Source organism: Ovis canadensis, chromosome 15 (assembly GCF_042477335.2).
Source record: "Ovis canadensis isolate MfBH-ARS-UI-01 breed Bighorn chromosome 15, ARS-UI_OviCan_v2, whole genome shotgun sequence".
Lineage (NCBI taxonomy): Eukaryota > Metazoa > Chordata > Mammalia > Artiodactyla > Bovidae > Ovis > Ovis canadensis.
In genome coordinates, this window is record NC_091259.1 from 90,429,467 (window position 1) to 90,453,434 (window position 23,968).

Below are 23,968 nucleotides of genomic sequence, written 5' to 3' on the forward strand. Positions count from 1 at the left end.
GTGGTGTAAGGCAAAATCTTGCATCAAGCCTGAGTTAAAAGAGGCTACTGTTTTCCGGGAAGGGTACCATAAGCGATCTTTATTGAGTGTCTCCTGCTTGTAATGAGGTGGGCTTAAGAGAAAATAATTCAACCAAGGTCTGAAGCCTCCAAGGTAAATACTACAGATCCGCTCTCCTGGGTGTCCATGTGTTTGTTCTCTGCGTCTGTGTCTCTGTAAATGTTTTGCAAAGAGATAGCTAATAAGAATCTACTTTTAGCCCAGGGAACTCAGTGCTCTGTGGTGAAGGAAATCAGAAAAGAGGGGGTATATGTCCACAAATAGCTGATTCTCTGTGCTGTACAGCAGAAACTAACAGCATTGCAAAGCAACTCTACTCCAATGAAAGTTAATTAAGAAAACAGATTCCCTCTCCACAGAAAGCCCACTTTTCTTGTTGTCTGTCAAAGTTGCCAGCCAGTGGGATGCTCAGAATGTCTTCAGGGTCTTTTGTTCAGTTGCTGAACATTTAACTATGAGGATGCCTCCCCTTAGAATTTGACTGCTACTCTGATGCCATAGTGAGAAAGTGCTGGACACAATCACGCAGCTATTTCTTCGGGAAAATGTACTCATGGACACACACAGATGCAGACACACTTGCCTTGTGCGTGTTTGTGATCAGCTGTGTCCAACCCTTGGCAACCCCAGGGAATACAACGCGCCAGGCTCCTCTGTCTATGGGAGTTTTCAAGCAAGCACTGGAGGGGGTTGTCGTCTCCTACTCCAGGGGATCTTCCTGACCTGATCAAGCCCACATGTCCTGAGCCTCTCGCACTGGCAGGTAGACTCCACCACTGCGCCATGTGGGGAGCCACAGCACGTACATGTTAGCAAGTCGAATATTCTATCTAAAGTGGAGACCTATTGGATATTTTTCTTAGCCTGGACTTTGCAATGTTAATATGAAATTAAAATTATGTCCATTTTAGAGTTGCTAAAACTGAGATTCCCACTACTAGGTCATACAACTAGGAAGTGGTCAAATCTGGATTTATACCTGGCTTCCCCATGGTACTTAAACTCTCTCCATTGTGATTTATTCCATATATCGCTATGTAAATCAATGACTTAAAAAATGTTGAACATTAAAGTAGATATCCCAAGTAGAATCTGAACTCACAAGCTGTATTAGTTTGAGAAAGCTGTGTAAGCTGTCTATGCCTCAGTTTTCTCATTTTTAAAATAGGGATAATAGTATTGTACCACGAAGTTGTTGGCAGGATTAAGTATGTTAATAAATTCACAGAAAGTAGACGGTGCTTGGCACATAGCTGTGAATATTCAACAAATGACACGTGTTGTTATCTTAGAATGTGACTAATGTTATCCTCCGCCCATGAGAGATCGGTGCTCCGTCTAGAACGTGGATGTCCAGGACTGAAGAGGACCGCATAGTATATGCGTGCACGTAAAAGAGAGAAAGGGGCCGTCTGCACTGCTACAGAGTGAGGGGCTGTTCCCAGGCCTCGTATAGTGGTCTGACGATGCCTGCTACTCCAACATCAAAAGGGAGTAAGCGGTGTAAAACCTCTGCCCCGTTGGTGGAGGGTTGTTTTGATATCTAGACAAAGTGGAACCCTTTCGTTGCGGTGGAAACAAAAAGCCATTATTAGTTAGCAATAAAAGGGAAAGCATCAACATTTTGGGTTTCTTTCCTCTGACAGCCATCGAGACCCCAGATGGCCTCCCAGGAAGCTGATGGTGCAGAGCTGCGGGCAGCCCGCGCGGGTGAGGCCCCCGGGCGCCCCGGGGAAGCGGCGGCGGGGGGCCGCTCCGCCGACCCCCGGTCGCAGAACCACCCGGAGGTGCTGCAAGTCCTCGGGGTAAGTCAGGCTCCGTTGGTACACTTCTTCAAGAGGGAAGGCGATGACCATCCCATGGGAAACCTTGTTTATGTCTCCATGGGGATTTCTGAGTTACTCATCGCTGGATCGGTCATGTGGTTTAAGAAGACGGGGGCATATTTTGCCCCTGAAGAGGAGACACGCGGAGGCATAACCTCCCGGTGGGAGACACCCTGTCGCGGCTGGAGAACGGGCTTCGCCGAGCTGCGGCCCGAGGCAGGCGGGGAGGCCAGTGGGCCAGGCTGTGCTCAGCCGTGTCTCCTTCACTCTGTGCTTTTCCGAAGGGAGTCTGTGAGGATGGACTCGGTGCGGCGGCAGAGGGGACGATGAGCGCTGCCGTCGGAATCAGTGGGCATCGCAGGGACACAAGCCTTCCAGAGCAGACCCTCGCCCCGTTAATCTAGGCTTGATTTTTGACCATTTCAAGCACTGATATCTCCTTTTTGAGGAAAATTAAAGTGATCTCTTCTCCAAGTACCATATGATGTCACTTATGTGTGGAGTCTAAACCATGACGCCAATGAGCCTACTAGGAAACAGAAGCGGATACAGATAGACTCGTGATTGACAAGGGGTGGGGGGCGGGGAGGGGTGAGCTGGGAGCCGGGGTGAGCAGACGCAAACTGTGACGTTAATATGCGTGTAGGGTGGGTAAACATGGTCCCACTATTGAGCAGAGGGACTATATTCAATATCCTGCAGTAAACCGCGATGGGAAAGAAAAAAATTAAGTAAAGCGACCTCTCCCCAGTGTGGGCCAGCACGTGGTCATTCACGCTTTCTCTTTTTCCCTCCTTTTGCAGGCGGTCCAGATCCTGAATGGAGCAGTAATTCTGGCTCTGGGTGGCTTCATGCATTCCGTACAAAACTTGTCCCATCCCTCCAGTTACTTCTTTTTCTCGGTTGTTTACACAGGTTATTCCACATGGGGGGCTATATTTGTGAGTAGTCAAATTCCACTGACTGATTATCATTTCTTAGCTGCCGCTACTAGGAATGTACTTGGGCAACTTTTCCCTCACGTTTTAGGAGTGGCTTGGTAAATGTGAGATTTTTGAGGCAAAGAATGCACTGGAGTTTTGAGAATGCCATGAACATGTAAAGAATCCCATTTATCAAAATTAGACTCGTGGAACTAATATTATGTCAAAATAGACATTTGTATGTCCATATAGACATTTAGATGTATAAAAGATTTTTAGAACACCTAGTCCAATAAATGAAACACATTGTCTGAAGCTTGGGTAAGAATATGAGAATGATATTAAATATAAGTGAATATTATTTATATTTAATGTAAACCCAAGCATAAAGATAATTATATTACATTGAATATGTGTATTGTTATATGTCAAACTGGGCATATCCATATAACCTGTAAAAGGCCAGATACAAAGCAAAATGAAAGTCTTACACACTTATGCAAAATTTAAAGTCATTTAAGATTGTACTTGTATTAAATAATGAGTAGAATCAAGTGTAATTTTGTGTTCTAGAAGGTGAATTTGAGAAGTTTTGTACAATTGCTGGTCGTTATCTGCTAATTAAGACTACATATTCCTTTCTCTGCTTCACTTCCTATTTTCGAACAGTTTCTTGTTTCGGGAATTTTATCTCTCTTAGCCGGGAAAAAACCCACAAAAACACTGGTAAGTGGCCATTCGCCCTCTTTCTCTGTGATCACAGGAGCAGAAACAGCTCACCCATTAGCGGTAGGAGAGTAGAGGTGGGTGAGTCCAGCCGAGACCCTGAGTCTTGGGGTGGAGCGTTTTGGTTCACTGATGTTTCTCTAGGACTAGGCTGTAGCTGGGCGTGTAAAGCCCTTTCCGTGGCTGCTCACCTAGATGAACTGGAGCCCTAGGAACGCAGCATGCGCTGCCTGTATGAAGTGATGACCTTTTCTTCTCTTGCAGCTGGAGAGCAGTTTGGGGATGCACTCTGCCAGTGCCTCCGTCGCAGTGGTCGGGATTGTTTTTCTCTCAATGAATTTATTTGCTAATGACCCATTACTCAAGGACTGTCAGTCTTCCCAGCCACCTGCCTTGTGCATTTACATGGAAGCCTCTTCAAACGTATGTCTTAAAAATTATGTATAATTATGAAGTACTTCAACAATCCAAAGTACAGAGGAACTAATATATCAGGCACCCTGCTGCCTTGATTTGAATCTTGGTTCTACCACTTAGTAGCTTTGCTTTGAAGGAGCAAATAAGATAACCTCTTTGTGTTTCAATTTTATCATCACTGAAATGAGGATAGTAATAGACTAAATTATTATATGTAAAGATTATGTAAATTAATATTTGATAAGTAATTAACACAATGCATACTGTATTAGATTATTATTACATACTGCTGCTACTGCTAATGGGCTTCCCAGGCGGTACCTGTGGTAAAGAACCCACCAGTCAATGCAGGAGATATGAGATGCAGGTTTGATCCCTGGGTGGGGAAGATCCCCTGGAGGAGGGCATGGCAACTCACTCCAGTGTTCTTGCCTAGAGAATCCCATGAACAGAGGAGCCTAGTGGGCTACAGTCCATGGGGTTGCAAAGATTCAGACAGGACTGAAGCGAATTAGCATGCAGCACACACTGCTACTGATACTGTTACATTCTCCAGAGAGATTACATTTAAAAAGTTTGATTTCACAGTTTTCGTAATGAAACTAACTTGGGAGATTTACAGTTTTCTCTGTGGTCTGGGATTTTCAAATAGTGACTCACTGAAGCTTTGAACGGCTTTTCTTTTGAATTTATCTGAGTGTGGTATTTTAAAAGGGAAAATCTTTAATAGCCTTTCCAAAGTGTTTTTTTTGGCTTGTGTTTACGTGTTCTCCCTCTACTACAGTCAACTGAGAAATTAATATTTTCCTCCAAATTGTTTATTTTCCCATGATTTGTGAACTGTTTTTTACTGGCTTAATCTTCCTGTTTGCTGATGCTACTCATGGGAGTCTGAGTCCTAATGTTCTCCATTATATTTTTAATAATCTCAGTTTGCATTTATATGGGTTTGATTTTGTGTGTGTGTGTGTTTTGGAAGCGTTTCTCTCCAGAGGGATTAGCATTTGTTTCTTCTAGGTGCCTCACCGATGTAGAAGGAGCCAGTAATTTTGCGTTTCACTCTTCAGCTTACTACTTTAGTTTGTAGGCATACTGTTAATGCCTAAACCTCTAGGAAGCACAAGTAAAGAGCTGATGAAAGGGTCCCTTTTGCCCCTTTTCCTAAGCTGCCTATGCGTCTCCCGGGTTTACTGCTATTCCAGCTGGTGGATGTTAATGGTAATGTCAGCACTTTCCCCGCTATAGCTGTTTCACATAGGTTGATACAGAAGCACCTGTGTCTCTCTTTCCAGGAAAAAGGTTTACAGGCTTTTAGATGGGCCTTGTGTCTCATGTAGTGTGTTGGTGTGTGGCTGTGTATTAAATCTAACTGTGCCTCACTCTGCCTTGTTTTATGGAGGGTAGGGGTTATAGTTTGGTTTCCTGCTGGCCTTTCTGTCTCCTCTGAGCGTTTCTACTGGATCTAATCTGTGGCATCATACCCTCTAGGGTCTCATATCACTGATGCTGGTCCTCACCTTGCTGGAATTGTGCATAGCCTGCTCTGTCATAGCCCTGTGGCTCAAAGCAAACTGCTGCCATTTAAGAAAGGTGGGTTTGTTTAAATGACTTAAAATTCACATGATCTGCACCTTCCCTCTAGGGTTTAAGATTGTCCCTGACTTTTGGAACTGGATAGAAACTTTCATACGATAACGACTTGTGGGGTTCCTGGAGTTATAGCTCGTACAAATGTTAGACTTGGCATGAAGGTTGGAAAAGAATTCTAACCTAAAAATACAAGAGGAAGCAGTGTATTTCATCTTTAAGAGCATTTAAAAAATTAATTTTTACTTTTTATACAATGTTTAAAGATGACATTCGTTTTATAATTATTGCAAAATGTTGGCTATATTCCCTGAGCTGTGTAATTCATCTTTGAGCCTGTATTATACCCAATAGTTGGTACCTCCCACTCCCTCACCTCTATATAACCTGCCCTCCCCTCCCTCCCCTTCCTCACCTTTGTATAACCTGCCCTCCCCTCCTTCCCCTCTATATAACCTGCCCTCCCCTCCCTCCCCTCCTTCCCCTCCCTCCCCTCCTTCCCCTCCTTCCCCTCCCTCCCCTCCTTCCCCTCCCTCCCCTCCCTCCCCTCTATATAACCTGCCCTCCCCTCCCTCCCCTCCTTCCCCTCTATATAACCTGCCCTCCCCTCCCTCCCCTCCTTCCCCTCCCTCCCCTCCTTCCCCTCCCTCCCCTCCCTCCCCTCTATATAACCTGCCCTCCCCTCCCTCCCCTCCTTCCCCTCCCTCCCCTCCTTCCCCTCCCTCCCCTCCTTCCCCTCCCTCCCCTCCTTCCCCTCCCTCCCCTCCTTCCCCTCTATATAACCTGCCCTCCCCTCCCTCCTCCCCTTCCCCTCCCTCCCCTCCTTCCCCTCCCTCCCCTCCTTCCCCTCCCTCCCCTCCTTCCCCTCCCTCCCCTCCTTCCCCTCCCTCCCCTCCTTCCCCTCTATATAACCTGCCCTCCCCTCCCTCCTCCCCTTCCCCTCCCTCCCCTCCCTCCCCTCTATATAACCTGCCCTCCCCTCCCTCCCCTCCCTCCCCTCTATATAACCTGCCCTCCCCTCCCTCCCCTCCTTCCCCTCTATATAACCTGCCCTCCCCTCCCTCCTCTCCTTCCCCTCCCTCCCCTCCCTCCCCTCTATATAACCTGCCCTCCCCTCCCTCCCCTCCCTCCCCTCCCTCCCCTCCCTCCCCTCTATATAACCTGCCCTCCCCTCCCTCCCCTCCTTCCCCTCTATATAACCTGCCCTCCCCTCCCTCCTCTCCTTCCCCTCCCTCCCCTCCCTCCCCTCCCTCCCCTCTATATAACCTGCCCTCCCCTCCCTCCCCTCCTTCCCCTCTATATAACCTGCCCTTCCCTCCCCACTGATAACCACCAGTTTGTTCTCTACATCTGTGAGTCTGCTTCTTTTTTTACTATTTTCATTTGCTTGTTGCATTTTCTAGAGTCCGCATGAGTGATATCGTGCAGCATTTATCCGCCTCTGTCTAGCTTCTCTCGCTCAGCACAGTGTCTTCCCAGTCCATCCATGCTGCTGCGAAACGGCACCCTTTTGTTCCTTTTCGTGGTTTGCTGGTATTTCCGGTGAATGCGTCTATACTGAATGTGAATGTCTACGGATGTGCCTGTATCTCTAGGGATGTAGCTCTGTGTTCTTTCTCCGTTCATCTGTTGATGGACACGTGTGTTGCTTCCATTTCTTGGCGACTGTAAATGATGCTACTGTGGACGTTAAAGTGCGTGTATCTCTTTGAGTTAGCATTTGGGGTTTTGGGGGCTGTATACGCAGGAGCAGAACTGCTCAGTCATGGTGGGTCTGTTTTATTTCTTTGAGAAACCTCCATACTGGTTTCCGCGGTGGCTGTACCGAGTTACCTTCCCATCGACAGCGGAGGCTGTAGGAGGGTTCCCCTTTCTCCACATCCTCACCCACGTCTTACTTGGAGACTTTTTGATAACAGTCATTCCGACAGGCATGAGGTGGTATCTAGTTGTGGTTAGGATTCGCATGTCCCTGAGGATTAGTGACGTTGAGTATCTTTCCATGTACCTGTTGGTCATTTGTTTTTCCTGTTTGGAAAAATGTCTACACAGTTCTTCTGCCCATTTCTGAATTTTCTTTTCTTTTGATGTTGAGTTGTATGAGCTATTTATATATGTTGGATATTAATTCCTTCTTGGGCGTATCATTCCTAAATAGGAGCATACATTTTTCACACGGATAGAATTAAATTATTATTTTTTAAACTTGTCACTTTCTAGTTATACTTCCAGGAAAACCCACAAATTCTTTCTGGATTTGGGCTATCTTAATTTTAAACTGAAGATGTCCTTGTCCATTTTTTTTCTTTACACTTTGTATTTTGTGTTGGCATATAGCCAGTTAACAATATTGTGATTAGTTTCAGGTGAACAACAAAAGGACTCAGCCAGACATATGCTGTTTTTGTTCATTTTTAATGCTTGCTATAAGGACTCTGTATACAATATTTGAGCGCAGTGATAATCAGTGAATGAGTATTGTTGGCGTTGATCATGATGATAATTGGAAGGAGAGGGCCGTGTTGATCCTGTTCCTGGAGTTTGATGTTGTTTTATTTTCCAGGCAATTTCCTCCCTTTCTAATCCTGGGGAATCAAGAATGCCTCCAAATGAAAGCAAGGAAATTCAGTCTTGAATCTCCAGTGAGTCAGTGCTCCATCCAGGACCTCCAGAGAACACGAGACTGTGAACCACGTCTCTGCCATCGTGGTGCCCATCGAGAGAAACTAGGGCTCAATCCTTTCTGTCCTGACTGTAAACTCCCTCATAAGTCCTGGGATAGAAGGACAAATGTGCTTCCCTAGGCACCCTTTCTTTTGTACCTGCTATGATCACCACGCTAAAATTGTTCCCAGAAATCAGTTCTCTTTCTTCTTACCTGCCTGCTTCATTGTCTTCTAAGGTTTAAAAAAGGCAGAGAGAATACTCCTTATTTCATGTATTCTTTCTAAACTCCAACTTCCAACCCCGGTGAGAAGGAAAAATAAGTGAGACATTTCCCATTACAGAAAAATGCTTCTTGACTTTAGTTGACACCAACATTGCAAAAACTGTCCAAAAAATAACCAAAATAACATTAAGATAAATTTTTACTGTATTTGAGGTAGGAGGGTCAAGTCTTGAAGCCTTTTTTTCAGTGAACTGCTGAAATTCACACATGTCCAGATACAAAAATGATGCCTTAGATGGGGGTCTTTGAGAGCAAAATCAATATTTGTCCTTCAAAGGACAGTGAGAATCTGTAATGCAGAGAAGAAAGAATTAAAGCTTTAGACTCTTCCAAACCTGAGCGCAAATTCTGATACTGTCTGTGTGAACTTAATCTATTTTTTTCTCATCTGTAAAATAGGTATTACAGTACCAACTAATTCATTGTTATGCAGAGTAAGTAGAAATAAAGCAGATGTGAAAATAGAATCACAGCTGTCTGATAATGCTGCTGCTGCTGCTGGTGGTCTTTTTGTGCTGGTAAGGCTGAGGTGAGATGGTGGTCAGATGGGTGTGCATTAAAGACGGCAGAAACCCTCACGCTTCCATGTGGCTCCTCCCATCCCCTCCAGTGACATCCACAACCATCTTCTCAGGTAGCAATTTGCTGTTCTTTTTGATATCTCTGGCTCCTGATTTGTATATCTACCGCTGACAGACTTATATTTCTGCTTTATGAATTAATTTCCCTCTCTTGAGCCATCCACGGTGTCCATAAATTCACACCTATAAGGTTCTCTTAGCTCCCTGTTTGCCATACATGCAAAGATTTTTCTGTAGTTTTCTCTACTAACAATTCTCGCCTCTCCAGATGATACATATATGTAAAATATACGTAATCTATGAAGAAATGCATACATGCGCATTAAATATAATTTGTTTCTTTTTCAATCCGTTGAACAGCTATTCAGAAAGTGCCTACTGCGTGCCGTGCGCTCTGCATGCAGTAGCCAGTGAGCCAGTCTCTGTTCTCTGGTTGCTCTTTGTGGGAGATTCAGGCCCACAGGAACATATCGTTATAACGTGGAGCAATAAGGGCTGTGATCGGAAGAGTGTAGGAATCTTTGGAAGCTCATAGAAAGAGTTTCTAAACCAGGTTAAAGAGATGAAAATAACAATTTTGGGGAGAAGACTTTTCTCCTAAACTGAGATTTTTTTTTCAAGAACATTAGCAATTTTATTTGTTTATTTATTTGGTTGCACTGGGTATTCATTACAGCACATGAGATCTTTAGCTGTGGCACAGGAAGTCTTGGCTCATGGGATCTAGTTCCCAGGTCCCTTGCATTGGGAGTGTGGAGTGTTGGCCACTGGGCCTCCAGGGAAGTCCCCTAAACTGAGATCCTAAAGATGATTGCAAGTTAGCATGATGAAGGGGAAAAGGAAGAAGCCGGACATATGCAAAAGCCTCTAAGCAGGAGAGAATTGGGGATATTCAGGGAGCACCCCAGAGGCTTTAGTGTGTCTGACTTTGATGCGTGAGGGGCAGATGGCGAGACCTCAGTTTGGAGAGGGACGTGTATGCCTCGCAGAAGATGAGACAGAACAGCAAGCAAGGTAGTGTGTGTGCCCCCGCACACAGCACCGTCTAAGGGGGGCCAAACCCCCAAGCATCTCTCCAGGCTACCTCCAGCCCGAGTAAGGAATGAGCGTGCCCCTTCCTCAGGGTGTGAGCAGGCAGGGACCTCCGTTCTCACTCCCCTCTGCGGCCTCGGGCCCCAGGAAAGCCTTGCCTGAAAGAAACAGACGGTGCTGTCGGACTGGCTTAGATTGCCTTGAGAGTGGTGACTTTAATTTTCAGTGAGGATGACTGAACATAAGTTTGTTAGCTTGAAGCAGGCTGTGGTGAAACTGTTTATACCACGTGCGTGCTTAGGCGTTCAGTCATGTCTGCCTGTTTGCAATCCAGTGGACTGAGGCCCGCCAGGCTCCTCTGTCCATGGCATTCTCTAGCCAAGAACACTGGAGAAGGTTGCCACGCCCTCTTCCAGGGGATCTTCCCGACCCAGGGACTGAAGACCCTGCGTTGCAGGTGGATTCCTTACTGTCCAGGGCCAAGTTCCACCCTCCAACCCTAGAAAGCAAGCTATTAAATATTTACCCACACAATGAACAGGTCAGGTCATGTACTTGGAATTTAGGACTGTCATCGCAGTTGCAAGGCAGAGTGGTTTGGAAGGAGTAAAGAGAAGAAGGGTGGTCAGGAGTCTGATACAGTGAACCAAACCATTGGTGAATAGACTTCAGGGAAAGGAAAGGTATTTGCAGTAACATTTTTATTGTCATTTTTCATTAATTCTGCTTTTCCTATATAAAGCTCTGAAATATTTTGCAACTTTGATTTAAAAATCATAGACCAATTTGTGGGAATTGAAATAGTATTAATATTAATATATTAAATGGTATCATTTATATTTTGCTCTTCAGGTCTTATTTTAATAAGATCTTTTTAATTAGGTCTTTTTTTTAATCAGGTCTCTTTTCTTCAATCAGGTCTTCTTTTTAACTATATAATGTTTTCCTTTATCTTGTTCATCTTTACATCTTGCTCTTATTTACATCTACAAGTGAAAGCAATTTCATTTCTCTTTTGAAGATCAGTATAGGGCCTGCCTGGCAGCTCAATGGTAAGGAATCCACCTGCCAGTGTAGGAGACACTGTTTGATCCCTGGTCTGGGACAATCCCACGTGCCACAGAGCAACTAAGCCCATGTTTCACAACTACTGAGGCTGTGCTCTAGAGCCTGTGAGCCACAAATAGCCCACAGACCACAACTGCAGAAGCACAAGTGCCATGCTGCAACAAGAGACGCCACTGCAGTGACCGACCCACGCACCGCAGCTGCAGAGGAGCCCCTAAGCATCAGAGACCCAGCAGAGCCAAAAATAAATAAAATTATAAAAAAGCTCAGCATCTATCCTCACACTTTTTTCTCTCGTTGAATTGGCGTGGATAACTGCTATAACATTGAAAAGAGGAAGAAATTTGCTCTCTGACCTCCATGCTTGTTTGCTCTAGACTGTGTGTCTGTGTGTGTGTGTGTGTGTGTGTGAGTGTGTGTGTGTGTGTCAGAGAGAGAGAAAGACTGGGATTCCTTTGGGAGTTTCAGAAAATACCCTGAAGAGATAGCAATTTTCAATTCGCAACATGTAAATGCGTGCACATTTAAGTGACCTGAACATTCAGTTTGAGGAAACAATTGGCCAGATGGGATCTGAAAGCAAATTTCTTTGGAGTTTGGGGAAATAAACCCAGTGTATATCAAAGAGAAGAAACGTTGCTTGTCAAAGAGGAAGCCGGATGATGAGTGGGTGAACAGTGTGGGCAGATGTGCTCCAGGAGGAGGAAACGCCTGCCGTGGGAGGAATGCCGGCACTGTTATCTCCTCCTTCAGGCAGAGGCATGGTCAAAACTCATCTTGATAAGTTTGCCCACACCAAAAAAAAGGCACTTTGGTGTATGTTTCAGTGTCTACTGTTGCGAAAGATCGAGGAGTGTGTTTATACAAAGACCCAAAGTGAGGACACAGAAGATGATAAGCATCTCAGCCCAGGAAGGAGCTGGCGAAAGCTGGGGTGTGAAACTCGTTGAAACTCACAAGATGCATCTCAGCTACTGATTTGCATTTTGCAAGTTTCTATTGAAAATTCTCACAAAATAGGCTTGTGTCCAAACACCAAAGACCATCCTCAGTCTCTTTCCTCTCTAAACCTCAAGTTTAGTTTCTGACTATTCTCTGCAAACACAATGAGGTATTATAGACCGCTTCCAGAAAGCGCCATAAGGAGACATTTCTTTGAGGTCTTTTCTAGCAAATATGGTGTAACTTCTCTAAGGGAGATGTGAGCGAATGAAAAATCCCGAGGCTCTATTTAAACTAAAAATAGAGCCACCTTCTGATCCAACAATCCCACTCCTGGGCATATATCTGGAGAAAATCATAATTTGACAAGATACATGCCCCCTAATGTTCATTTCAGCACTGTTTACAATATCCAGAACGTGGGAGCAGCCTAAACACCCACCGACAGATGACTGGATAAAGGAGCTGTGGCACACACACACGATGGGATGCTACTCGGCCATAAAAAGAGTGAAAGAACGCCGCTTGCAGCGACATGAAAGAGTCTGGAGAAAGGTATCAGAAACACTCCTGTTTGCAAACAGTGCTTCAGCCTTGGACCACCTGTGCAGCCCCGTCCTCTGAAGACAACTGGAGGACTCCGACATAGGGACGGCTGACCTGGGTCACAAGCAGAGGAAACACCAGGAGAGAAGCACAGTCTCTTTTTGCCCTGCAGTTCTCTCTCACCTTCGCAATTCCAACTAAACCCTCTCATTTTGGGGTTTTGTAAATCCTGCTGATTTCAGAAAGAATTGTCCTCCAAGAGTCTCAAGTCTCCCCAACTCACACTCATCCCAATTCAGTAGCCCATTCAATTTTGTTCTTTATGATAACAAGAAAAGCCCTGTTGATCGTAATCAGCCAGGAAACTTATCTCTCTGGCCAGTGTCTAAAAGTGTGAAGACAGTTACCCACGTCATGAGTCACCCCTCTTCGCTGACCGTCCAGAGACTCTGAGAGGGAGCCCACCAGGGCTTGTGACATTGCCCTTCATCCCCGGAGAGCTCTGCTAGCGAGACAATGGAGGCGGAAGGCAGGAGCAGGGCAGAGCTCGCTCTCCCCACTCCACGGGAGCCCGCCAGGTAGGCGCAAGCTGTTAGTTGTTTCTACTCCCCATCACTTAACGAACTGGAGACAGCCACAGTGCTGGGGCGATGCCAGGTCGTGAACTTGGGCGTGGGCCCACTGGGCTTATTGAAAATACCGAGTATAAAGCAGTTATTTGCTATACTTTCCCAGTAGTTCTCTCTGGTCAATGGGAGAAGAAGGTTTTTATTTAGCCTGTAGGTTGGGAACAGCTGAAGTTTTCTAACAAAAGAGGCTCATATTCCAGGCTTGAAGTAGGGGCTTCGTACCCCCTTGCCTCTGTGTCTGATGTGTGACTCTCTGTGACTCTCAAGCTGCGGATCCTGCCCCCCTGTTTAGAGGGAAATGTTCGCAGGGTGAAATCCGGTGGAGGTGTGAATAGTTTAGTCTCCCTCTGGATACCGAAGATCAGCACATATGGGATGTGTGTTAGTCGCTCAGTCTGTCCGACTCTTTGCAACCCCATGGGCTGCAGCCCGCCAGGCTCCTCTGTCCATGGAATTCTCCAGGCAAGAACACTGCAGTGGGTTGCCATGCCCTCCTCCAGGAGATCTTCCCGACCCAAGGATCAAACCCAGGTTTCCTGAATCGCAGGCGGATTCTTTCCCGTCTGAGCCACCAGGGAAGCCCAACACACATTAAAACTTCCTTTTAAAGGTTTGAGGAGAAACTGAAGGCAGAGCTTCAGAAATCAGCAACAGACTGAAAGCCATTGTAAAATGCTAAGTATACCAATGCCTGGGAAGACATAGTGTTGCCAGTGAGCCTCCTCTAAGGATGAAAATAGGAACAGAGACCAACAGAGCTTTCAAAGTCACTCCTTTATGCCCGTGAAGTTGACTGTGTCACTGAACGTCTTTTCAGATCCATTTCTATGTTAAAAAGACTGAGAGATGTGCAGGTAAGCATGTTTGGCAGTTCTTACTTTTACTCACCAGCATGGATTACTGGGGAAGAACCTGTTAACAGCTCTGGATTAAGAATGAGAAGGGGCTTCCCTGCTTCCCTGCTGGCTCAGATGGTAGAACATCCACTTGCGATCAGGAGACCTGGGTTTGATCTCTGGGTCGGGAAGGTCACCTGGAGAGGGGAATGACTACCCTCTCCATATTCTTGCCTAGAGAATTCCATGGACAGAGGAGCCTGGTGGGCTACATTGCAGTCCTTGGGGTTGCAAAGAATCGGACATGCCTGAGTGATTAAGTACACAGAAGCACAAGAATAAGAAGGCTTGGTCTGGGTTTTGTTCCATCTAACCATGATCAGATAGTGATCCTGGCCACTAACTTGGACCCTCTGAGCCTCCGAGTTTCCTGTACTTTTACGGTGAAGATTTTAATTACAGAATTATTTTGAAAAATAAGCAAAACTCTCCTTTCTCTCAGTTGCAATCTTTGCATGGAGACTTAGAGGGTTTTCTCACAGCCGCATTTCTGTGTGAACTCCGCAGTGCATCTGAAATTGAACTTGCAGAAGTGTCTCTCCAGGAAAGCGTCTTACTGGAAAAGCCTGCCCCAACCGCACCACGCCAAACGTGGCTGACTGTTTTGAAGAGAGAGCTGGAATTCCTGGGGGTGAGTGAGGCTCCTCCAACCTCAACTAGACTAAAGACTGGCTCTAAGAAAGAGTATTTGGTGGCATCAACATAGCTTCCCTACTCAGACTCATGGGGGGAAAACCTAGTAGAAAATTATTGACACTCACCGCACACTGTTAGGCAGAGTCCCGACAGTGGCTCAGGTGGCAAAGAATCTGCCTGCAGTGCAGGAGGCCTGGATTCAGTCCCTGGATGGGAAGACTCCCTGGAGAGGGAAATGGCAGCCCGCTCCAGTATTCTTACCTGGGAAATCTCACCAGAAGATCCTGGTGGACTGAAGTCCATGGGGTTACCAGGGTCGGACACGACTTAGCAACTGATCCACCACCTCCAGGCACCCTGTTGGGTAGAAAGAAGCATTTCCTCGTGAAGACTAGGGCCAGACCAGCAAACAGGGTCTGCCAGCTCTGGCCAGTTGCCAATGGACCAATATCATTCTGTGAATGATTTACAATCTTTGTCTTCTCATAGACAGAAGGAGCCATGATTGCTGCCCACCTTGAGTATGTGAATAAAGGCACAGGAGATGGCTGTGCTTGCATGATGAGGTCGTGCCAAGTGTAAATTCTTAGAGTGGCCAGATGATACTGGAAAATACTGCATTTGGATCCTTTTGAGGACTGCCCAAGACACCAAAGCAATTTCTCACATTTGGCCTCAATTATAAGGAAATTGATGTAATCTTAGAAAAATACCTTCTGATTTCACAAAATCTATGCATTTTTCCACAGGTAACACAAATTCTGATTGGTTTGATATACCTTTATTTTGGAATAATTGTGAGCTCCAAGATCAATGATTCAGAGCTTACTGAATACTTTTTTTCATCATTTAAAGCTGGCTACCCGTTCTGGGGAGCCCTATTTGTGAGTATACGCCTACAGTTGTCTGAAATAATACTGCATGTGGCTTTTCTTTTACCCAGATCGGATCTAACAATTGTTTATTCTAACAAGTGTTGATAATATATGAGTGTATTCTAATGTGAATATGGTTATATAGAGAGATATAGAGGCATATTTACAGTTTACAAAGCACCTTGGGTTAAATTAGCTAATACATGTTTATGTATTGCTCAAGGGGCATTTAACTAGTAAGAATCGAACCTAAACTTTCAGAATCCAACTTGAGAAAAATTTGCGTAACACCATTCACCAGTAGAGCTATCTTAGCAAAGGTAGTGGGGAGAGATTGTTGAAAGGCTGACATTTGATGAGCTTCGACAGAGCCCTAGAAACTCTGTTAGGTACTTTCTCACTGAATCTCTTTCCGTCATTGTACTAGTTGGAAACTAGATGGCTGAATGAGCTCATAAAAATTATAGTTTTTATTGAAATATAACTGATGTATAATAAACAGCACCTATTTAAGGTGGATAATGTGATCAACTTTGATGACGCATGAGAACCTTTCCACATCAATATAATGAAGATACTCATCATGGCCCAAAATTCCCTGTTCCCCTCGGTGACCCGTCCCTCAAGCCCTGTCCTACCATCCTCAGGCAGCCACTTGCTTTCTGTCACTACAGATTAGTTTGCATTTTCTGGAGTTTTATATAAATGAATGATAACACCATCTTCTCTTTGACACCTAGCTTCTCGCACTCAGCATGCTTTTTTCTGATTAATCCCTGTTGCTTTCTGCGTCAACATTTTCATTCACGAGGATGTATTTTAACCCTAAAAATACTGCACTGGCTTGGCCCTCTGCTAAATACGCAGGTCTCAGGTCACTTGTTCAAAACTCTCCCTAAACTTTTGCCGTACCTAATTTGAAACTTCCTTACTGTCTTTTCATTCCGATCATTTAGTTCATTGGATGTCTCTCAACTCGCCATACAATCTGAATCTATGAAATGTTTTGAATATGTGCTCCTGGTTGATAATTTCACTAAACCCTTCCCCATGTGTATTTTCATAACGGCTATATGTCGACAAGATAGATGGCAGACTCCGGAGACAGACACATGTTTCTTGCCCAGAGGGACTGACACTGTAACACACAAGATGTTCATTCGAGCAAACGATCAAATAAAATGCGAGTCGTGTTATAGCAGAGTCATGCCCCAGGGGCTGCTGGGCTTCACAGCACTTAGTGGGGACCCATGCACTCTCAGAGTCAGCATGACCTGGCAGCCTGGCACAGACGGAGAATCTCAGACCACGTCTAGGACTTACAGTTTGCATTTTAACAAGATCATTCACATGGACATTTAATTTTGAGAAGCTTTCTATAGGAAATTAGAAAAATAAAATAATAAAACTAAAAAACAAAATGGATTTAAGGACACCTTATAGAATGCCCACAACTTCACCTTCTATGTGGAAGGTGAAGATGGAAGAAACACAGAGAAGAACCGCTGACACAGACTGATTTATCCTGTGTTCGCATGTGTTTCTACACACACTTTTAGAGCTGGCAGGTAGATTAAGGTAAACTATTCCTAATATCTTAATGTTCACTGAGCATTTTTCCCCTTCTTCCTTTGGAACAGTTTGCTATTTCTGGAATTTTGTCAATCATGTCTGAAAGGAAACCTTCAGCATATCTGGTGAGTTGCATTCTGTCTTTATCCTTGAGAAGGTAAGAAAAATTTAATTTTAAGAGTCTTGAAGGAGACGTGCTGTTATGTCTTCTGAGTGAATGTGGATATGTGATTTTCTTCCAATCCACTTTTGTCTTGGATATAGTCACTAAACATGTAATCATTAAAATAACAATTGTATCACTTGAAAACAATGAATGTATTAATTTGATACTTGTTGAAAAAATACCCTCACACCAGCTATGTCCTCACACTATCATCCTGTGATCCAACAAATGATTCGTTTCCAGTTGAGGAGTCTATTGATGAGAGGCTATGAGTATCGTTTGTCTAGTCAAAGCTTTGGTTTTCCCAGTAGTCATGTCAGATGTGAGAGTTGGATCATAAAGGAGGCTGAGCTCTGAAGAATTGATGCTTTTGAACTGTGGTGTTGGAGAAGACTCTTGAGAGTCCACTGGACAGCTCAGAGATCAAACCAGTCCATCCTAAAGGAAAGTGAAAGTGAAGTTGCTCAGTCGTGTCCGACTCTTTGTGACCCGTGGACTGTAGCCCACCAAGCTCCTCTGTCCATGGGATTCTCCAGGCAAGAATACCGGAGTGGGTTGCCATTTCCTTCTCCATTTCCTAAAGGAAATCAACCCTGAATAATTCATTGGAAGGACTGATGCTGAAGCTGAAGCTCTGGCCACCTGATGTGGAGAGCCCACTCATTAGACAAAACCCTAGTGCTGGGAAAGATTGAAGGCAGGAGGAGAAGGGGAGGACAGAGGACAAGATGGTTAGACTCAGTGGACATGACTCTGAGCACACTCTGGGAGACAGTGAAAGACAGGGGGGCCTGGTGGGCTACAGTCCATGGGGTCGCAAAGAGTTGGACACGACTGAGTGACTTCACTGTTTTCTCTTGGCATAAGTGAGGAGTTTATTGGATGTATCCAGCCCTGAAATGCAGGTAGGTCGATTGAACACTGCGGCAGGTGCGGGACCCAGTCTAAATGTTCCTCTTTGCCGTCAGATCCGAGGATGCCTGGGAGCAAATGCGGTTAGCAGCGTAGCCGCGGGGACAGGCGTCGGCGTCCTCATCAGTAACCTCAAGCAGAGCTCCACTTACGTCTACCGCTGCAAGGAGGTCTATGAGAATGACTACTGCTCCCTGGCCTGCTTCTCCACCGTGCGTATCGCTCACGCGAAGGCTGAGATCCCGGTCCTGATCTAAGCGGGATGCCTTCTTTCCCTGTCTATGAACACCACCCTTTTCTGCCACTGCATCACGTGATGCAGTGTGCTGGAGGCTCGTGCCCAGGGTCGTGCCAGCCTCTTTCCCCACCTCGACCTGAATCCCGCTAGGGCGGTGCCAGGGGCTTTGAGTAACCACCTCCTGGTGTTCGCGCGTGTCATTCTGTAGGAACTGGCCATGTGCTGAGTGGGCGTGGGTGATGAGAGCAGGGGCTGCTGTAAGGGAGCGCGCTTTCCTGCCCTGTGACTCCACTTGTCCTCTCGGTTGTTGTTGGCTGTTGCTCAACAGGAGGTTGTGGCGATAATCCTGCTTCTCACCATCCTGGGCTTTGGCAGCGCTGTGTCACTCATAGCTTATGGAATTGGTGAAATAATTGAAGGGAATCAGGTAAGTGGAGGCCTGATAGTAAATCCTAAATGATAAAGAACTTGGGCGTTGTTGCTTAAAAGTATGGCCTGGGTTTCCTGAAACATTGCTTCCAGTTTCAATATTCCATTTCTCCAAGTTTCAGTATTTTGGTTTCCGAATCTCATATTTTGAATGAATTAATTTATTTTAACCTCACTCATTATTAGAGAAATGCAAATCAAAACCACAATGAGGTTTCATCTCCCACCAGTCAGAATGGCCATCATTAAAAGTCAACAAACAATACATGCTGGAGAGGGTGTGAAGAAATGGGAACCAAATCTCATGTTTTGAATCAAATTTTCCATTCACAAACGTCATAGTATTCATATAATTCCTTTGGCTGAAGTTTGGGAAAGTAAGATCTTCATCATTTTAGGAAATGTAGCTGCTTCAAAGTATTAAGCGTTATGTTGAGCAGAAGAGACAAATATTCAGGTAGAATGTTGGAATCATTTAAATATCTGGGCTTTTAAAAATTTGTCCCTGCCCTCTTGTTCTGGGATCTCATCTCCCCACGTGCTCTGAAGCCTATCTTTTGTTTCCTCTCTGAGTCATGACTACCAACTGCGCTTCCAGGTGTCTTCCCCAGTTTTATACCTGTGACGAATGAGAGTTAGAAATACCTGATGCATATACATTTACTCAGATCTTCCAGGTAAAACACACTCCCTCCATCTTTCCACTTGCCTGAAGCATTCAAGTCTGCCTGCCTTTTCTGATCACTTTCCTTCAGAGATAAGATAAGAGATATACCTGCAGCACGCCAGGGTTCCCTGTCCTTCACCATCTCCTGGAGCTTACTCAGACTTGTGTCCGTTGAGTGGGTGATGCCATCCAACCATCTCATCCTTTGTCATCACCTTCTCCTCCTGCCTTCAGTCTTTCTCAGCATCACGGTCTTTCCAACGAGTCAGCTCGTTACATCAGGTGGCTAAAATATCACAGTGTAATGGCAGGCTGTGAGATACAAAAAAAGATGAGATATGCCTCTTACACAAGTATTCTAATGGCAAATTCTTGGTGATTGATAATGTTTTTTTCCCCTCAACTCATCAGATTCCAGAAGATCGTCTTTATGAAGAAGTAAATATATATTCACCGATTTACAGTGAGTTGGAAGAAAGAGAGGAGACAGCTTCTCCTGCTGATTCGTAAGAGTCATGTGTCCAGAACATTCTGATTCACAGCAAAAAGCTTAGGAAGCCATGATCTCTGTGTAACAACAGAGATTTGTGTAACAACATTACTGAAATTACTGTGGAATCCATTCATTTGCATGTTGTGTCACAACATTTCAATTTTTTCTATGACTTGACAAGTTTATATTATGGGTTATTCTCCAGATGGCAATGTTCTACTTTTGTTGTCTCTGTTCGCCTAAATCCACCCCCTCCCATTTGTAGATGAGATAGACTCCTGTGTTTCTTGTTTTCTGCCACTGTGTCACGCCCATCCCTTCTGGGATGTCCACCTGTAATTAGTAAGCATAACTGCCAATAGGGAAGACAAGAGGAAGACTGGCTGAGAGCTGAGTTCAGCTTAACAGTTTGATGATATTTGCTCTTAGCCTTTTTTAGAGCTGCAGATGTGTGTGATCTGTGACCCCTTTTCCACTGCAAGCACCTTGAGGGCAAAGTCCATTCAGCAAACTCATAGTGAGAACCAGCTGAGTGAGACTGGTCACACTTGTCTCCTTCACATTGTGCATTCCAGTTTTCCACCCACGCTGGGTGCTCAGCGTGGGCGTGTGGGGTGCAGGGGCGAAGATTCAGAGAAGGCGTGTCACCAGGTCGAGTCAGAAGTCACACAGGAAAGGAGGAAGTTCGGAGACGATGACCAAACTGACGTGAATTAAGAATAGAGTCAGAAAGACTTTGCTAGACGGACATGTGAATATTCTTTAGGCATGTATTAACCATTTTGGTGGAAACATATCAAATTAGCAATAAATATTTTCTCATCGTGTTTGTTCTTATATGAACTAAACAACACAGCGTGTTAGAAGGATTGCTGATCTTATAAAGAGCACTGGAGTACCAGGCCTATTGCTTACTTATCGAGTGAGCTGTGGCAAATCCTTAAACGTTTTACTTAATCAGGGTTTTTTCATCTCTGACATTAAGATATTAGGAATAATTTACCTTAATTTACCTGCCAGCTCTAAAAGTGTGTGTAGAAACACGTGCGAACACAGGATAAATTGGTCTATGTGCTGCCAAAGCAAGCGCCACAGTATGAATTAAAAGTGCTCTAAAAAGAAATTACTGTGGAATCCATTCATTCGTATTAATCATGGATATTCATTCATGCTCACACATAGAAACCTCCGAGTCTCAGCAGTCTCTAATGATACAAAATCTAAGTCCATTTTATCGTGAAAGTCCCACTTCCTGGTCCCGCTTCAACTTTCTCTTTAACATGCGTCCTGCTTGACCGCCTCTTGTCAGCATCCGGGGTTGAAACGTTCTTTCCTCCTTTCCATTTTCGGTTGAGTCTCTCCTTTCTGTGAAGTCTATCTTAAATCCCATCTGATTCTTTAAGTTTTTCTAGTTGATTGCTTCTCTCTCTAGATGATGTTTTTCGAATCAAACACATACATACACACACACACACACCTTACACTCTATATGATTTTCTATAGGCAAATATTTTATGTCCCCTCAATGATAATATATTTTTTCAGAGACAAAAAATCTCATAAAAATCTATATTTTGCCTGAATCAGCAGCACATTCACTGATACAATATTGCTCAGAATTGTTTGCAGACTGATGAATAAACAGTAGGGAGTTTTATTAAGTTACTCACTGTATCTGGTGAGCTGTAAACCATAAAGGAAAAATCACTTAATGAAGAATCTGAAATGAAAGAAGAATCAATTAAGACCTGAGCTAAAATGAAGTCAGTGGAAATGAAGAGAAATGATAGTTCCTAAAAAATGAAGAAAGAGTTATTGGTCTTCCCACTAATGAGCTGAATTAAAGAATGAAACCAATTTTTTTTGTAATTTTTTTTTAGAATTTTTATTTTTACTTTATTTTACTTAACAATACTGAAAAAAAATTACAAAAAAAAAATGAAATCAGAGAGGCAACCGGTTGCTTACTATCTTCTGCATTCGAATCTACGATCAAAGCATCGGGTAACGTTAAAGTAACAGGAAGTGAGAAATACAGACTGACACGTGAGGAGTGCAGACAGACCCAGACTAAGTTCAGTTTGGGATTGTCATTTTAGGAGATTGAAGGGAAATGCAGTTTCAGATTGCCTGGTAGTACTCAGGGCAGAGTGCTGGTAAGGATGGATTTTGGTGACAGAGGTTTAGTATTCTTGTAAGAGAGATCAGTATTAAATGAAGAAAATTAACACTCTAAGAGAATTATATTGAGATAAAAGCAAAGCCAAGTTAGCCTTTACATGCCTGTAATCAGTGGGGACATACACATCACCAGGTGGTGGGATGGGGGTGGGGGGAAGGAGAGAAAATACCTAGGGCAGAAAATAAGAGAATTAGGCAGGAAAATGCACTGTGAAGCTGCAGCCAACAGGTAGCCCAAAGTAGACAGAGGTTAGACAAAGAATAAGTAACTGTCAGAGATAGTGTCTGCTGACTCGAGGAAGAGACAAATCACGTAAATAGGGATAAATCCACGTAAGATGTAGAGATGGGACAGAGAAAACAGCAATAGTGAATGAACGAAGAAGGTGCAGAGAAACTCAGAACAGGGCTGTGGTGAGGCATGAGATAGCAAGACACTTGCAGAAACAGGTAGAGAGATGTCGGGGCACGTGTGGTGCCAGGAGAGACTGGACTGTGAGCAGAAGATGGCAAAGGAGAACAAAGCTGTCCAGACGAGCATGCTTTGACTTTTTTAAAGAGAACCCAAAAACAGTTCACACTTTTAGCCTAAATCTCGATAGGAGAGTCCTGGGGAGAGACTGAAGGAATCAGCTGGGGGTATTATTCACAAATTAATTAGTGAAATAATTAAGTACATTTAATTTATTTGGATTGCCAAAATTAAAAACTGGTAAGTAGGTGTTAACTTCCCCAGGCTATGAAGGAGACCACGTAACCATGCAGCCAATGCTGACGCCAGCTTTCATGCTTCTCTGGCCTTAGGAGCCTAGATTTCCCATTTTCATTTTTTCTGAAATTAAGATTTGTTTCCCCAAACTTGACAGCAGCTTAAAAATATACTCTTTTACTGCGTAGCTTGCCAACCTGATTCACTGTTCTTAATCATTCATAGATATAATCACATACTTTCAAGGAAAATATGTTCACATCCAAACCTGGCCCACCAGGACCTCCAGCAGTGACTCTGGTCTACCTCTTTATTGTATAATATTTTACCCTGCTCTTTCCTCCACTCAGTTAATATTCAACCCCATATTGACTGTATATCTCTATATACACCACACTTTTTCTTTTGTCTTAAGGTCATTCTGATAGTTGTTCCTTACCTTCCTGCCCTTTATCATGCGCCTACTCTGGGCATACACTGAGAATGCAACGGGAATGCTCTTCACATATTTAGTGTCTCAATTTGTCTTTTTTAAAACATCAACTTAAAGGTTATTCTCTCTATTGAGATTGCCTAATGTACATGTATCCATCCAGCCTGCTTCATAATCACTTTACCCCAAGATGCAATGGATAATCATGTATTATCAGTGTATTTTTGATCTCCTTGATATATCCTTAATCACTAGTATTTGTTCAATAAATCAGAATCATTTAACTTGATTTCTTATCTGCGTGTGTGTATGTGTGTGTGTATCTGTGTGTGTGTGTGTGTGTGTGTGTGTGTACAGTGGGGAGGAGATTGATCAGGGATAATTGGGAATCAAAATATCAATTCAGTGATGCTAAGGACCAAGAACAGTTTCTGGAGTCCACATTTTAAATAATGCTTGATCAAATGGGACAAT

At 44.2% G+C, this 23,968-nt stretch overlaps 2 protein-coding genes and 1 long non-coding RNA gene across 7 annotated transcripts in view; 2 read left to right on the forward strand and 1 right to left on the reverse strand.

Annotated features, from left to right (window-relative positions):
- On the forward strand, positions 1 to 8,956 carry MS4A3 (membrane spanning 4-domains A3). Its single transcript, XM_069553267.1, has 7 exons — positions 1 to 153; positions 1,707 to 1,865; positions 2,690 to 2,827; positions 3,479 to 3,535; positions 3,800 to 3,958; positions 5,441 to 5,542; positions 8,103 to 8,956. The coding sequence occupies exons 2-7, from the start codon at positions 1,722 to 1,724 to the stop codon at positions 8,172 to 8,174; spliced, it is 672 nt and encodes a 223-aa protein (XP_069409368.1). The 5' UTR covers positions 1 to 153; positions 1,707 to 1,721; the 3' UTR covers positions 8,175 to 8,956.
- Positions 7,938 to 23,968, reverse strand: part of LOC138420109 (uncharacterized) — a 27,341-nt gene continuing 11,310 nt past the window's right edge. The window contains exons 2-5 of one of the 2 annotated variants that reach the window (XR_011445955.1): positions 21,842 to 21,891; positions 19,787 to 19,990; positions 15,081 to 15,176; positions 7,938 to 8,778 (exon numbers count right to left, since the gene is read on the reverse strand). This is a non-coding gene — a long non-coding RNA (uncharacterized lncRNA). The remainder of the gene's footprint in view (positions 8,779 to 15,080; positions 15,177 to 19,786; positions 19,991 to 21,841; positions 21,892 to 23,968) is intronic. The other variant, XR_011249190.1, reaches the window with a different exon arrangement.
- MS4A2 (membrane spanning 4-domains A2) lies at positions 10,669 to 23,783 on the forward strand. Of its 4 annotated transcripts, none has more exons than XM_069553266.1 (9): positions 10,669 to 10,785; positions 13,041 to 13,236; positions 13,898 to 14,141; positions 14,691 to 14,814; positions 15,569 to 15,703; positions 17,335 to 17,391; positions 18,401 to 18,556; positions 18,911 to 19,009; positions 20,090 to 23,783. In XM_069553266.1, exons 3-9 carry the CDS (start codon positions 14,134 to 14,136, stop codon positions 20,186 to 20,188), a joined length of 678 nt encoding a protein of 225 aa, XP_069409367.1. In that variant the 5' UTR covers positions 10,669 to 10,785; positions 13,041 to 13,236; positions 13,898 to 14,133; the 3' UTR covers positions 20,189 to 23,783. The 4 variants fall into 4 exon arrangements, with proteins under 4 accessions (XP_069409367.1, XP_069409364.1, XP_069409365.1 ...); XM_069553265.1 differs by having other exon boundaries at positions 10,692 to 10,785; positions 12,510 to 13,236; XM_069553263.1 differs by lacking the exon at positions 13,898 to 14,141 and having other exon boundaries at positions 10,679 to 10,785; positions 12,510 to 13,236.

Bases quoted from the DNA above. Each gene is read 5' to 3' on its own strand.
- MS4A2 (XM_069553263.1), top strand. From the start codon at position 13,175: ATGGAGGCGGAAGGCAGGAGCAGGGCAGAGCTCGCTCTCCCCACTCCA. The intron at 14,815-15,568 runs GTGAGTGAGGCT...ATTTTTCCACAG, and splicing joins GAGAGCTGGAATTCCTGGGG to GTAACACAAATTCTGATTGG. The intron at 19,010-20,089 runs GTAAGTGGAGGC...TCAACTCATCAG, and splicing joins AAATAATTGAAGGGAATCAG to ATTCCAGAAGATCGTCTTTA.
- MS4A3 (XM_069553267.1), top strand. From the start codon at position 1,722: ATGGCCTCCCAGGAAGCTGATGGTGCAGAGCTGCGGGCAGCCCGCGCG. The intron at 2,828-3,478 runs GTGAGTAGTCAA...ATTTTCGAACAG, and splicing joins CCACATGGGGGGCTATATTT to TTTCTTGTTTCGGGAATTTT. The intron at 3,959-5,440 runs GTATGTCTTAAA...CATACCCTCTAG, and splicing joins ACATGGAAGCCTCTTCAAAC to GGTCTCATATCACTGATGCT.